This window comes from Macrotis lagotis, chromosome 7 (assembly GCF_037893015.1).
Source record: "Macrotis lagotis isolate mMagLag1 chromosome 7, bilby.v1.9.chrom.fasta, whole genome shotgun sequence".
NCBI lineage: Eukaryota > Metazoa > Chordata > Mammalia > Peramelemorphia > Peramelidae > Macrotis > Macrotis lagotis.
In genome coordinates, this window is record NC_133664.1 from 206,669,937 (window position 1) to 206,683,728 (window position 13,792).

The following is a 13,792-nucleotide window of genomic DNA, read 5'->3' on the forward strand; positions in this document are numbered from 1 at the left end:
ACCAAAGTCAAGCTCATTGACTTATAAGTGGCTAAGTGATGTGATTGCTGTGGCTGCTGGTCCTAGAGTCAATTAGGGTGTCATTGGTGAATTTGGAGAGGAGAGTTTCAGAAGAGTGGTGGTGGCAAAAATCTAGTTGCAGTTGACCAGAGCCTGGGTATGGAGGAAACATCGTAGGCTGACAACTTTTTTAAAACTGGTAATTATTTTTTAACCTTTCAGTGACCCATCAAAGCATTCAAACAGATAAATTTGAACTTGGATCAAAGAATTGCAAGTTGATTAATAGCTATCTGGTCCAATCTGTTCAGTTTACAGGTGAGGAAACTAAAGGATAGTTTATCCAAGGTCATGTAGATAAGTAAACAGTAGAATTAGAATTCAATTCTAGGTTCCAATACTCCAAATATAGTGCTTTTTTAACAAAGCTGCACCCTGCTGCTTCTGGAAAGACACCTCAAGCAAAATGAAACAAAAGATCAAAATAAATCTTCCCTCAAAGTGCTGAAATACACAAAGTGATTGACTATGATTTTAAACAATAATAACAACTGACAATAACTTATCTAGGGCAGCCAGGCATAGAGTTAGGGACACCTGAGTCAGTTTTCTCAGGTGAAAACTAAAGATATAATATAACTAAGCAAAGATTTATTTATAAATAAAATTACCAATAAAAATTTAAATTATAGAGGAAAGGGAATAAGCATTTATTACCTATTATAAGACAGGCCCTCTGCTAAGCATTTTACAAATATAATCTATTTGATCACCTCACAACTTTTTGAGGTAGGTGCTGTTATTACCTTCATTTTACAGTTGAAGATACTGAGGCAAACAGAGCTTAAGTGACTTTTCCAAAATTATACAGCTAGTAGTTATCAGAAGCCAAATTTTAACTCAGATCTTATTGACTTCTTGACTCCATGTTGGACACACCTGCTCTAGGTATCTCCATCTGGATGTTCCTCTGCTATCTCAAATTCAAAAAATACAAAATGAAATTCATTCTATTCTTCCTCCTGAATTCACTACCTTCTTTCTTTATCACCTGGTTTCACATGATCATGACCTTCCATATTTCTCTTTCTCCCTCTTCTTCCTTCCCTCCCTATCTTTCTTCCTATATTTTCATATGTGATCAGTTACCAGATCTTGGCAGTTCCATATCGCCATATGTCTATAATCTATATTCCTTTTCCCACTTCTACTCTTGTAGAGTAGATTTTTATATCATTCCTTTGTCATTTAAGGGTGTTTGTAATCTGATCCCTTTCTACCTTTCTGGTTTTCTTACTTATTACTCCATTCTCTTCACTCAGTCATCCAGCCATGCTGGTCTGTCTGATGTTCAGTACCTATGACCTTCATTTCCATACTTTTGTACAAGTTATTTCTTTTTTTAAAAGATTTTATTTATTTTGAGTTTTACAATTTTTCCCCTAATCTTCCTTCCTTCCCCCTACCCCCCACAGAAGGCAATTTGCCAGTCTTTACATTGTTTCCATGGTATACATTGATCCAAATTGAATGTGATGAGATAGAAATCATATCCTTAAGGAAGAAACATAAAGTTATAAGAGATAGAAAGATCAGACAATAAGATATCAGGTTTTTTTCCCTAAATTAAAGGTAATAGTCCTTGGTCTTTGTTCAAACTCCACAATTCTTTCTCTGGATACAGATGGTATTCTCCATTACAGACAGCCCCAAATTGTCCCTTATTGTTGTACTGAAGGGATGAGCGAGTCCATCAAAGTTGATCATTGCCCCCATGTTGCTGTTAGGGTGTACAGGTGTTTTTTCTGGTTCTGCTCATCTCACTCAGCATCAGTTCATTCAAATCCCTCAATGCTTCCCTGAATTCCCATCCTTTCTTGGTTTCTAATAGAACAATAGTTGTACAAGTTATTTCAAATATCTGGAATGCATTCCCTTCTCTCAGTATCTTGGCATTTCATTCAAGAATCACCTTGAGTGCTCCCTTCTACATGAAGTCCTTCTTGTTCCCCTGTTTTCTGGTTCCCTTCTTCCTATAAATAATTTGTATTCATTTTGTCTGTATTATTTATATATTTTAATAAAAAGTTTCTTTCATTAGGATATAAGTTCCTCAGGGTAAAGAGTGCTTTGACTTTTAGCTTTATATCCCTAGTCTTCCTGACACATAGTGAGTACTTATAAATGCTTTTTGATTAACTAAGCACCCCTAGTGAAATTACCTCCAAACTATTAAAATATAATAAGTCTCTGTGCCTCTATTCTTTCAGCTTATTTTTATAGCATCGCTAAAAATAATCTTTAATACACACAAGTAATGTCTGCTATGTTCAAAAATCTTTAGTGGTTTCTTATGCTGCTAAGTAGAGTTCAAAATCCTCTTTCTGATATTCAAGAAGCTATGTGATGCTAGACTACTTATCTCTCATTACATATTCTATAATCCAGTTAACCTTAGTTATCCTTTACCCCCTGTACATTGACTAAATTCTCAGTCCTCCATGCCTTTGTCCACACTCTTTCCTAGGCATGCATAGCTTTCCCATTCATTAATTCATTCACTTAAAATTTTATTAATTATCTAATATATGTTGAACTGGGGATACAAAGATTGAAATGTAAAGAGTTCTTTCTTTTAAGGAGTTTATTTCCCGTTGCTTCTGAAGCCTTGTTCAAATGCTACCCCCACCAAGAGGCTCTCTTGATCTCCTAGGTTAGCAACAATTCTCTCCTCTCTCTCGATCATTTTTTTTTTGGCAAGGCAATGGGGTTAAGTGACTTGCCCAAGGTCACACAGCTAGGTAATTATTAAATGTCTGAGACCAGATTTGAACCCAGGTACTCCTGACTCCAGGGCCGGTGCTTTATCCACTATGCCACCTAGCCACCCCATGTCCTTCATTCTTGAAGAAGATCATGACATCAGGGAGGTGATGTCATGACAAGCAGAGGAATTGGATTTGAGTGAGGGGGTGCTATGTTAAGTCACCAGCCTCATTTTCTCTTCCAGAAACATCTGGGTCCGGTGACCAGATATGAATCAGGATGACTGGAGATGGATCTGGATGTGAGGCAATCAGGGTTAAGTGACTTGTCCAAAGTTATCCAGCTAGTAAGTGTCAAGTATCTGAGGTCAAATTCAAACTCCTGTCCTCCTGACTCCAAGACCAGCGCTCTAACCACTGCACCATGTAGCTGCCCAATACTGTAGGATGATCATTTGTGAATGACTTAGCTTTTTTCAGCAGTGCTTTGATCCAAGACACCTTTAAAGGATTTATGAAAAAAAAGAATGTTATCTATCCCCAGAGAGAGAGAGAGCAGATGGTGTCTGAATGTAGATTGAAGCATATTTTTTAAACTTTATTTTTCTTGAGGCTTCTTTTTTTTGGGGGGGTCTGTTTTCTTTCACAACATGAATATTATGGAAATGTTTTGTATGACTACACATTTTTAATCTATATTAAATTACCTGTTTTTTCAATGGGGGGCAGTGGAGTGGGAAGAAGGAAACAAATTTGGAACCCAAAGTTTAAAAATAAATGTTAAAATATATTTTTACATGTAACTGGGAGAAAATAATTTTTCTTTAAAAAAGAGAAGAGGGGGGAGGCTAGGTGGCGTAGTGGATAAAGCACCGGCCTTGGAGTCAGGAGTACCTGGGTTCAAATCTGGTCTCAGACACTTAATAATTACCTAGCTGTGTGGCCTTGGGCAAGCCACTTAACCCCATTTGCCTTGCAAAAACCTAAAAAAAATAAATAAATAAAAAGAGAGAAGAGCTGTGGTTTTAGATGTTTATTTAGCTTCCTAGCTGGCCGATCATTTTGGTGTTTTACTCTTCTGTATTTAAATTTTGATACATCTGGATGCTTGGTGTGGGGGTGCTTAGCAGATTGAGCAGAACTGAGACACACAACTGTGCCCCCCCCCCAACAAAAAGAGACCACAGAACAGTCCGGCAGTCAGGGCAGGGGCTTAGGGCTGAACAAGGTGCCGCACAGAAATCAATGGACATTAAGCTGAAGGCTGTTTCCTCAGTGAAGGCTGAGATTTTGTCTGTCTTGGGTGAACTCAAATTGTGTCTCCTGTGCACTCGGGAGTATTTTAGGGCACGGTGAACCTGAGATAATCCACCTTTCCGGGACCAGAATTGACACCCTCGAGAGGACAGAGCTAGGAGGGTGGTACACAATAGGGTTAGAAAGATGGCATGGAGGAGAATAAGGCTGGGGGAGATAGAAGATGGAGGGATGAGGTGCGGAGAGCTGGGGGAGTAGGGGGCGAGGGCAGGGCTGCCCGGCTACCGGCCGCCCGCTCTCCTCCATGTGCCAGGCTAGACTGGAGTCTTTGTCACGCGAGTTGCAGGGTAGTTCTCCTCCTGCCGTTGCTGTCCTGGACATTTAAAAGGCCGAGAGAACGAGGCTTAGAGTCTGCTGTCCGGCTGGGGGCTGGGGGAATGGGACCAGGCCAGACTTGCACCCGCTGCGGATGCTAATACAGCCCGCCCCTCCGCCGGGGACCACTGGCCTTTAGTGGCATCTCCTCCGGGGTCTCCCTGAGCAGACTCCTCTGGGACCCGGGGTCTCCCTCGGACAATCGCAGCCTCAGGCTAAGCCCTGAGCCTGCCTCCGCCCCCACCCCACCACCCCCAGACCGCCCCAGGTGAGGGAGGGAAATGGAAAAAGGATCAGTAAAAGGAAAGAAGACTGTGAACCCCAGGGTGGATTATAAAGAGAAAGAACACAAAGAGGAGGAGGAGGAGGAGGAGGAGGAGGGGAAGGGGGAGAGGGAGGAAGAGGAGGAGAAGGAGGGGGAGGGGGAGGGGGAGGAGGTCGAGAAGAAGGGGAGGGAAGAGGACAAAAAGGAGGAAGAGGAGATCAAGAAGGAGGAAGACCAGGAGACGGCGAAAGGGGCACGAAGGTTAGACAGACCAGGTAAGGGGGACTCTTGACCCTGGATGCCTGGGCTTCAAGTGTCCCTTTTTCTATCGTCTCCCTAAATCCCTGGACTGTAGGAATCGTGCTGCTTCCAAAGGGGGCAAAGGAGGAAGAACCTGTATAACTACGGGAAGAGAACTTTTCCTTTCCGATCCTGGCAGAAGGGTATGAGAGGATGGGGGAAAGAGAAAGTGCTCATAGCAAAACAGGCCTGAGAAAATAAATGATCCCTCTATATTCGAGATGAAACTGTTGCATTCTCTGGAGGAATTTCAGCATGCTTTCTCCTTAGGTGGGATATCCAGGAGACTGATTTATTCAACTGTGGCTGGAGGTAGCTTCATTTTAATTTTAGTCTTAGTGGTAGCAGTCACCATTAGTAATCGAGGTAAGTAATACATCCTCCTAAACTTTTTTTAATTCTCCACTGAGTCCCAGGCTGTGAGATCACAGCTCTCACCTCTCAGTTTTTGGCCACTTTTAAGCCCAGGGTCAGGAAGGGCTCTCTCAAGGGAACTTCACACAGAAGAATGAAGTATCTTGAACTGAGTTTCCTTGCAAATGAGACCTATCACCACTACAGGAAGGGAAGAGAGATAGTAAATGCAACTCTGCAAACTTAGCTTTCAAAGGATTACTAACTTTCCCATACTTTCTGCTCTTTAGGAATGATGCTTCTATTAACTGTGAGAAGTAGTGTGTTGAAATGAATGACCAATGAATGTTCTGGGTTTATTAAACTATGTGGAAAGACAGCATGGTGATTTCAAGTGTTTTTGGTCTCAGTACCCCTTTAGACTAAAAAATTATCCCAGACTATTCAAAGAGCTTTGGTTCATGCAAGTTATATCTATCAATGTTTCCTTTATCTAAAGTTAAAATGTTTTAGTATTATTATGAAAATACATGTGACCTTAGGGATTCTCTGATAGGGTCTTGGAAACCCTCAATGTTCCCTGTACCACACTTTGAGAACTACTGGTGTCAGGGCAGCTAGGTGGCTCAGTGGATAGAGTACCAATCCTAGAGTCCAGAGGCTCTGAGTTCAAATCCAGACTCAGGTAATTATAATTACTCAGGTAATTACAATTACCTAGCTGTGTGACCTTGGACAAATCACTTAACCCCACTGCCTTGCAAAAACTAAAAAAAAAAGTACTGATGTCATGGATAAAGGTATACAAAGAAACTAGACGTTTAAGTCACTTGTGGGTTCACATACCAGTTCTAATACAAATTGGTTGTTTAGATTTGGGTAAGTCATTTAAGTGGTTCCATAGGGAGTGTTTTTCATATGCTTTCCTATAGTTGCCTCTATAAATAAAATTACATGTTAAGACATCCTCATTTTCCCTCCCCATTTAAAAAAAAGTAAAACATATGCATAATTAATTTGAGAGCCCAAGTCATACAGTTGCATATAGAACTAGCCTCAAAATCAGGAAGAGCTTAATTTCATACTGACTAGCAAGTCACAATCTCTCTGTGTCTTGCACAGCTATCTAAGATTCTTAAATTGCAGATGAGATGCCAGTCTTCATTGGAAAAAGGAATTTTCTCACCTGGGAGTTCCCTTTCCTAATAAAGTCACAGTTTTAGTCCCTTTTCTGTCTAGTTCCTTTAGAGCTGATTTGTTTCAGGGTCTGAGCTAATGTCTCTTAAAATCTGTTTTTCATGTTTAACCCAATTGAAAGGGGACTGCAAATGTATCTCACATCACTAAGGTGCAGTGAAGATTCCTGAGGGATAAACTAATCCCATATTGGCCTCATTGTGTCACTGTCTCAATTCTAGCTGGAGAAAGCTCAGATCATCTGGTCCCTGAGGATGTGTTCTGCCCAGAAGCCCCAAGAGAGTGCTTGAAAGACTGGATCAGAGTTTTTAGTAAATGCTATCTCCTATCAATGGATCAAAAGCCCTGGAATGATAGCCAGCAAACATGTAGGTCTCTTGGTGCAAATCTGGCTACATTCCAAAACCAGGAGGAAATGGTAAGGAATCTTTTCTACAGCTAGAATTGAACATTCATCTCATCCTCTCATCTCCAGCCTCCCTATTATGGTGGTGAGATGTAGACTCAGAGCATTATCACTTGAAAGACCAAAGAGATAGAGTAAATCTTTTTTACAAATGGGAAAACAGGTCTCTGAACAACCCTGGGAGTTGGGTTGGCTTCTTTAAATCAACTCCCTCTTTCCCTCATGTGAATTGCTATGATGAAGAGACTAATTGGGACCTCCTGTGACTATCATTAATATATTTCACAGGATAAAGAAGTCCTGGCCCAGGAATTCTAGGCAAAGTTAGAAGTTAGTGATCTGAGTTGGCAATCTGTGTTCAGAGAAAGAACAGAGTATAGAAGGATAAATGAGTTTAAGTGGTAGGGATGGGGAATGAAAAATTAGATGTCACAGTCAGCTATGCTTTGTGAAAGGAATTCCTGATGAAACGTATTGGCACTCCTCCCCACTGGTTTGGACTAATACACAAAATGGAAACATCATCCTGGACATGGATAGATGGAAGTCCACTCTCCACATGGTGAGTCCTGAGATGTCTATTCATTTACTCAGAATGATAAGAGAAATGCCCTATTTTTTATCAACAACTCACTGGTTACAGAATCTAGCTAAGACTACCAGTTATAGATGAGATACATCTACATCAGTGGAGGTCATTCTATAATGAGAGTTACCATGATGACTAAATTATGACAGTATTACAAAGTATATAAGACTGATTTCTATATTTTCCTTTTAATCATAAAATATTTTTAATTTGGACCATTAGAGTATTCACCTCTTTGAAAAAAAAGTCAATTTTGTAGTAAGAGTTACAGAATGGGGAAAAATATTTCTATTAGGTTAGGTTTGATTTTAATTTCTTCATCTCCCTCTATTGATCTATTATTAAGTTGAAAGTTTAAGTTTAAAAAATCCATAAAATTTCCAATGGAGTTTACCATTCTGACCAGTTTCCTTAAATCAAATTAACCATTTCCCAAAACTGAACCTTCCTCCCATTCCCTGTCATTTTATTCCAAAGAAGGTTTTTTGTTTCTCAGGTATTTTTGTTTGGCATTTTAAAGCTAGAAATCATTCTCAATATCCTAATATATTTAAAGTACTTTTTTAGCTTTTTCAAGGCAACAGGGTTAAGTGGCTTGCCCAAGGCCACACAGCTAGGTAATTATTAAGTTTCTGAGGTCGGATTTGAACTTAGGTACTCCTGACTGCAGGGCCAGTGCTCTATCCACTGTGCCACCTAGCCACTCCCTAAAGTACTTTTTAAAGTCATTTAGGGTTTGAAGGGCAGCCAATAATAAAGATTGAAAATCTGAAACCAAAGAATTCATACTGTAGTTTGGGGGAAGGAGTGAAACAGGTATAAAATTTGAGTAAGAAGCAGTCATAAAGTTACCATTGAGTAAATGCAAAGTAATTAATAATCCTAGTATATTTTATTTTAAAGTAAATTTGTGTTACAGTATTTTAATATGTAGAATGAGTAAAAAGAATCTAAAGTTCAATGAATTTCTGGCAAGTCTGTTATGATATAGGCAATCTAGCACAAGATGTTGTAGTCTAACTTGATTAAATAGGACAAGTAGGCCAATTTGACAAAAGAGAAAAATAAACAAATGAATGAGAAAGAAAGGAGGAAATTGCTACCTATATGGAAAGTATTTTCTAAAGCTTAACCAGCAAGAACAGGGCTGTAGAAATGTGGCCACCTCGAGGTTTGAAAAGTGTTATTTGGTAGATTCATTATTTCATTTACTTCCTTATTGAATTTTTCTCAATTCATTCTATTGTAGCACTGGAAACAATATATCCAATTTTATATCAGGAATTGGAAATATGACAAAGCAGGAATTATATCAGGAATTGGAAATATGACAAATTTTTACTTCCTTAGTAAAGATTAACTTTACAGATAACCAATGCTGGATAAAACATTTCAATTCAGCAAAGAAGAAAGTTGTGATCTTACATCAGTGGTAGATATAGGTATTCAGGCAAATGTCATGAAGCTGCTGCTTAAAGATCCATCCTGCACATCCTCTGATCTAGTTCTGATTTCCCTGAACTTTAGTATTCTGGGAAGTGCTCTCTCTGAATTTTTTCTATCAAAGGTCACCCTGGAAAATAAGTCATTTTCAAAGTAACTGATTCATGATCCTTAGCAGTTTGGTACTCTTTCCTCCATATACTAAGTTTATAATGTTTGATTTAACATTTTATAATCACATAGTATTTCACACACACTCTCTTATCCTCACTGTAGATAGCATTAATTTTATTTCTTTTTGAATTTTATTTATTTAAGGCAATGGGGGTTAAGTGACTTGCCCAAGATCACCTACCTAGGTAATCATTAAATGTTTGAGGTCACATTTGAACTCAGATCCTCCTGACTCCAGGGCTGGTGCTATATCCACTGAGCCACCTAACTGCCCCTCACATGATACCATTTTAAAGATGAAGAGACAAAAGATTAAGTAATTTGCCACATAGCTCTATGACAAGTGACAAAATTCTTTATGTTTTATCATGTCATGGACTTGCTCCTTTTCTTTCCATGGGAATTTGAGGGATATATGGGTTAAGGTGACCCTCTCAGGTGGGATTTTGGAACACAAGCATTGGGCAAAATCTAAAGGCTGGGTGTGGGGCAGTGGGGTGGGGAAGAGAAGTCTGCCAGTTTCATCTTACCCAACCATACTGCCTAATCCTTGATTTTATCTCTATCCCACAATGAGCAGTTGAACAACTAGTCCCATTATTTTATTCTGTGAGATGTTCTGAGGATGAACTCCAACCTCATACTTGCTGTTGAAGTAAGCCATCACAGAACTCACCTCTCCATTCTGTTCCAGGCTACTGATTGAAGGAGCTGGTTGTGCTCAGTTATCCCATAACGGCGTTTCTAGTGACAGTTGTATGTCTTCTAGAAACTATATATGCAGCAAAGAAGACAGATGTAGCTAAAGAAAGAGTGGCGTTCACATCCAAGAAGTATGGCATTTACAGAAATGTAGGATTTTCATGGTGCACACAGTGGCATGTACAATGGATACTTCCCTTCCTCTTAAACACTTGATGATGTAAATAGATATTTGAGAAATTTGGGGTTTCCTTTGTTTCGTGTTTTTTTTTTTATACAATACCATGTGCAGTGATGGGAAAGGGCAAGGGAGTAGAACTGCATTTCTTGCTTTTTTGTATTGTATTTTGTATTTGTATGCTTGTATTTTGGTGGAAAGATGAGAATGGGCTTGGGGGAGGGGGATTATGAAGGGTTATGGGAGTACACAACCTCAACAAGAAGACTAAGCTGAACATCAATCTATCATTATGAAATACTTCATCCTTTCTCCTAAGGCTATACACTCCATAAGCCAGTCTCATGAGAACAAGACCATTCATAAGCATAAATAGGTGACAGCTATAACCAGGATGGGGTGGCACTTGAAACAGCACTTGGAACCATTCTTATTACACCCCAATCCTGAAGGATGTTCCAGATGTATCTAGTTAATACTATCTGGCAAAGCCCAGTGACGAGCCTTAATTAGGCTAATGAGAAGACAAAAAGACCAACTTTCTTTGGTCAAAGTTTAAAGTCTTTGAAGTGGGAGAAGCCTTCAGATGTGATTTAGTTTAACCCCAATGTGAAGCATAAATTCCTCAACATTATTGCCCTGACAGTCTTACTTCCCTAAAGAAATTGTTTTATTTTTTTTACTTTAGTTTCCACAGTCTTTAGCTTAAAAAAATAATAAATGGTTTATTTTATACTTTTCTTGAATTGTTTGTTTTTAATTTTTTCATTGCTACATAAGAGAGGCAGTTATATGTCCCATCATCATTATAATTATAACAAAATATTAATATTCTAGTAAGTCCTGAAATGCTTTTTTAAAAAGACTTCTTCCTATACCTTAAACCACCTCCTAAAGAAATCTAGAGCCACTTGACAAAAGTAAACCACGGAATAAATAACAAACTTGAGGCTAGGATTAAAGTCTTCTTATACCTAGTTGTCAAAGTTTGTGATTCCATCTAAACAGGGAAGAGTTGCATACCCAGTACTACAAAAGACATCACTAGTTAATTCCAGGTTTGTTTAATACAGAAAAAACTCTGATAAGTTATGTTAGAAGAGATAATGATAAAAAGAAAAAAGCTTCTGGGCACAGAATAATAACTAAGAATGTTTTCACCTAAATTTCCCATTTAGAGATAGGGAGTAATGGTATGATTTCTCTCTCATCGCATTCAACTTAGATCAATGCCTACCATGAAAACAATGTAAAGATTAACAGACTGCCTTCTGTGGGGGTTGGGGGGAGGGAAGCAAGAATAGGGGTGAATTTGTAAAACTCAAAAATAAATAAAATCTTTCATTAAAAAAGAGATAGGGAGTAATGGTTCATTAGGGATATTCAATGCAGCAATTATAAAATAAGAGTGCTAGGGATTCAAAATGTTCCAAAAGGAGACAATGAGTTTCTCCTTCCCATTATATGTAGTCTATATAAACTCTGAAGGTCTTCATCCAAATTCTCACTCTGATGGAGAGTTATGCTGGCTACAATTCCCTCTAAGTGGTCAAGAGTTATCCCTTGAAGGGCAGCTAGGTGGTGCAGTGGATAGAGCATTGGCCTTGCAGTTAGGAGTACATGAGTTCAAATCCAGCCTCAGACACTTAATAATTACCTAGCTGGGTGGCCTTGGGCAAGCCACTTAACCCCATTGCCTTGCAAAAACCAAAAAAAAAGAGTTATCCCTTGAGAAATAAGGGGTGATTCTCAAGGTCATTGATGCCATCTCTAATCAATGAACTTTTCTCCAAAATTAAAAGTTGAGAATCATTTTAATCAGTCATTCTTAAATAGTTTAGAAAGGGGATATTTGCTAAGATGGAACAATGGTACAGAACCCCCCCCCATCCCAAATTCTGTGAAACTCTCTCACAAATATATATATATATATATATATACACACATACATATATCTAGGGTAAAGTTGGTTGGTTCAGGCTTAGAGAGTATATATGAAAAAGGGTTAACTAACAGTTCTTGATTTACTGGAAGCACTATTCCCCCTTTGTGGGGAATTCCCCTTAGACATAAATTTATTTGTAATTTTCCCATGACAATTGAGTATATTCTATCCTTGGCTAATGATAAAGACTTTACAGGGATGCAACTAGGAGAACGATGCGAAAATAGTAGCCTTAGTTGTCCCTCCCTCCCCTTCTTCCTTACCTCGTTTATAGTCTTTCTCTCCTTCCTAGCTCCTACCTCATACTAGGGGACCTCAACATGCATATTGATTTTCTCTCAAATATTCTTTCTTCCCAGTTCTTCAAATTATTCATTTTCCATGGTTTATTCCTCCACTTCACCTTAGCCACCCACACACAGATGTTCATACCCTTTATCTTCCTATTATCCACAAGTGTTCTACCTCCATGTTCATATACTCTGAAATTCTTATCCTTGATTATAATCTCTTGTCATCACTTCTCTCTTGTTTTACATGCCCCAATCTTGTTCTTTGTTTTCACCTGACCTACTCTCTCCTGATTTTCTTCCTGCTTATTTCAGTAATCTGCAATCTTCTTTGCTGTCTTTTCATCCTGCTAACTGTGAGTGTTCTGTGAGAAAGAGTGAGGGCTCCTTTGATCCAGCAATACCACTACTGGGTCTATACCCTGAAGAGATCATGAAGTAGGGTAAAAACATCACTTGTACAAAAATATTCATAGCAGCACTGTTTGTGGTGGCAAAGAATTGGAAATCGAGTGAATGTCTATCAATTGGGAAATGGATGAACAAATTGTGGTTTATGTACAGTATGGTTTATGTACAGTATTAGAAACCAGAAGGGATGGGAATTCAGAGAAGCCTTGAGGGATTTGCATGAACTGATGCTGAGGGAAATAAGGAGAACCAGAAGAACATTGTGCACCATAACAGCAACATGGGGGTGATGATCAATCTTTTTTTTTTCTTGTTAAACACATATATTTGTAATTGTGTATATATCGAAGTTACTCTAGGGGGGAATCTCCAGATCACATGAACAAGATGGAGAACTAGACATTTTCTTTGATCTCTATGACCTCTCAATCTCTTTAAAACAGAAATTTTGTACCAGAAACAAAGGAATTTCAATTGTCTCCAAGGTCTAGAGCACTCAGAATTCAAAAGAAGGTAACTCACCTTCCCCACCCCAGGAACTGATACTGACTCTGAGCTCATTCAGCTCTTCTCCCCTACCCCTTTTACCATTGGCTTCGAGGCTGCACTAATAGACATAAGGTTAAAACAGTCTTAAATCAAAACCTACCCCTACACACCTACCCCCTCTCCTTTCTTTTCTTTCTTTTTATTTTTTTATTCTCATTTTGTACAAATTTTTTTACATTAATAAAATATTCTTGTTTACAAGTAAACAAAATACCCCTCCTCCCCCATGAATATAGATAGGCTTGCTTGGGGGAAAAAAAGTAAAGGGGAGAGAAAAAAATTAAAATTAAAAAAAATAGTAATAATTGTAGGTATGGCCAGGTGGCACAATGGATGAAGCACCAGCCTTGAGCCACGAGCACCTGAGCCCATATCCAGCCTCATAAATCCAACAATCACCCAGCCGTGTGACATGCAAGCCACCCGATTCCCACTGCCCTACAAAAACCAAAAAAAAAAAAAAAAGAAAGAAAAGAAAGAAAGAAAAAAAGACCCAAAATAAAATAAAATATTAATAATAGTAGGGATGGTTGGGTGGCAGACAGAGCATTGGTCCTTGAGCCAGGAACACCTGGGTCCAAAGTTGATGATC

The 13,792-nt window shown here is 38.8% G+C and overlaps 1 protein-coding gene across 1 annotated transcript; it reads left to right on the forward strand.

Moving 5' to 3' along the window:
* The first annotated feature begins 4,010 nt into the window (after nucleotides 1–4,010).
* Nucleotides 4,011–10,745, forward strand: LOC141494257 (killer cell lectin-like receptor subfamily B member 1A). The gene is made up of 7 exons (XM_074195323.1): nucleotides 4,011–4,117; nucleotides 4,504–4,665; nucleotides 4,825–4,937; nucleotides 5,233–5,328; nucleotides 6,735–6,931; nucleotides 7,375–7,481; nucleotides 9,820–10,745. The coding sequence occupies exons 1-7, from the start codon at nucleotides 4,011–4,013 to the stop codon at nucleotides 9,929–9,931; spliced, it is 894 nt and encodes a 297-aa protein (XP_074051424.1). The 3' UTR covers nucleotides 9,932–10,745.
* Nucleotides 10,746–13,792: the final 3,047 nt, after the last annotated feature.

Bases quoted from the DNA above. Each gene is read 5' to 3' on its own strand.
- LOC141494257 (XM_074195323.1), top strand. From the start codon at position 4,011: ATGGACATTAAGCTGAAGGCTGTTTCCTCAGTGAAGGCTGAGATTTTG. The intron at 4,118-4,503 runs GTGAACCTGAGA...ATGCTAATACAG, and splicing joins CGGGAGTATTTTAGGGCACG to CCCGCCCCTCCGCCGGGGAC. The intron at 4,938-5,232 runs GTAAGGGGGACT...CTTTCTCCTTAG, and splicing joins ACGAAGGTTAGACAGACCAG to GTGGGATATCCAGGAGACTG.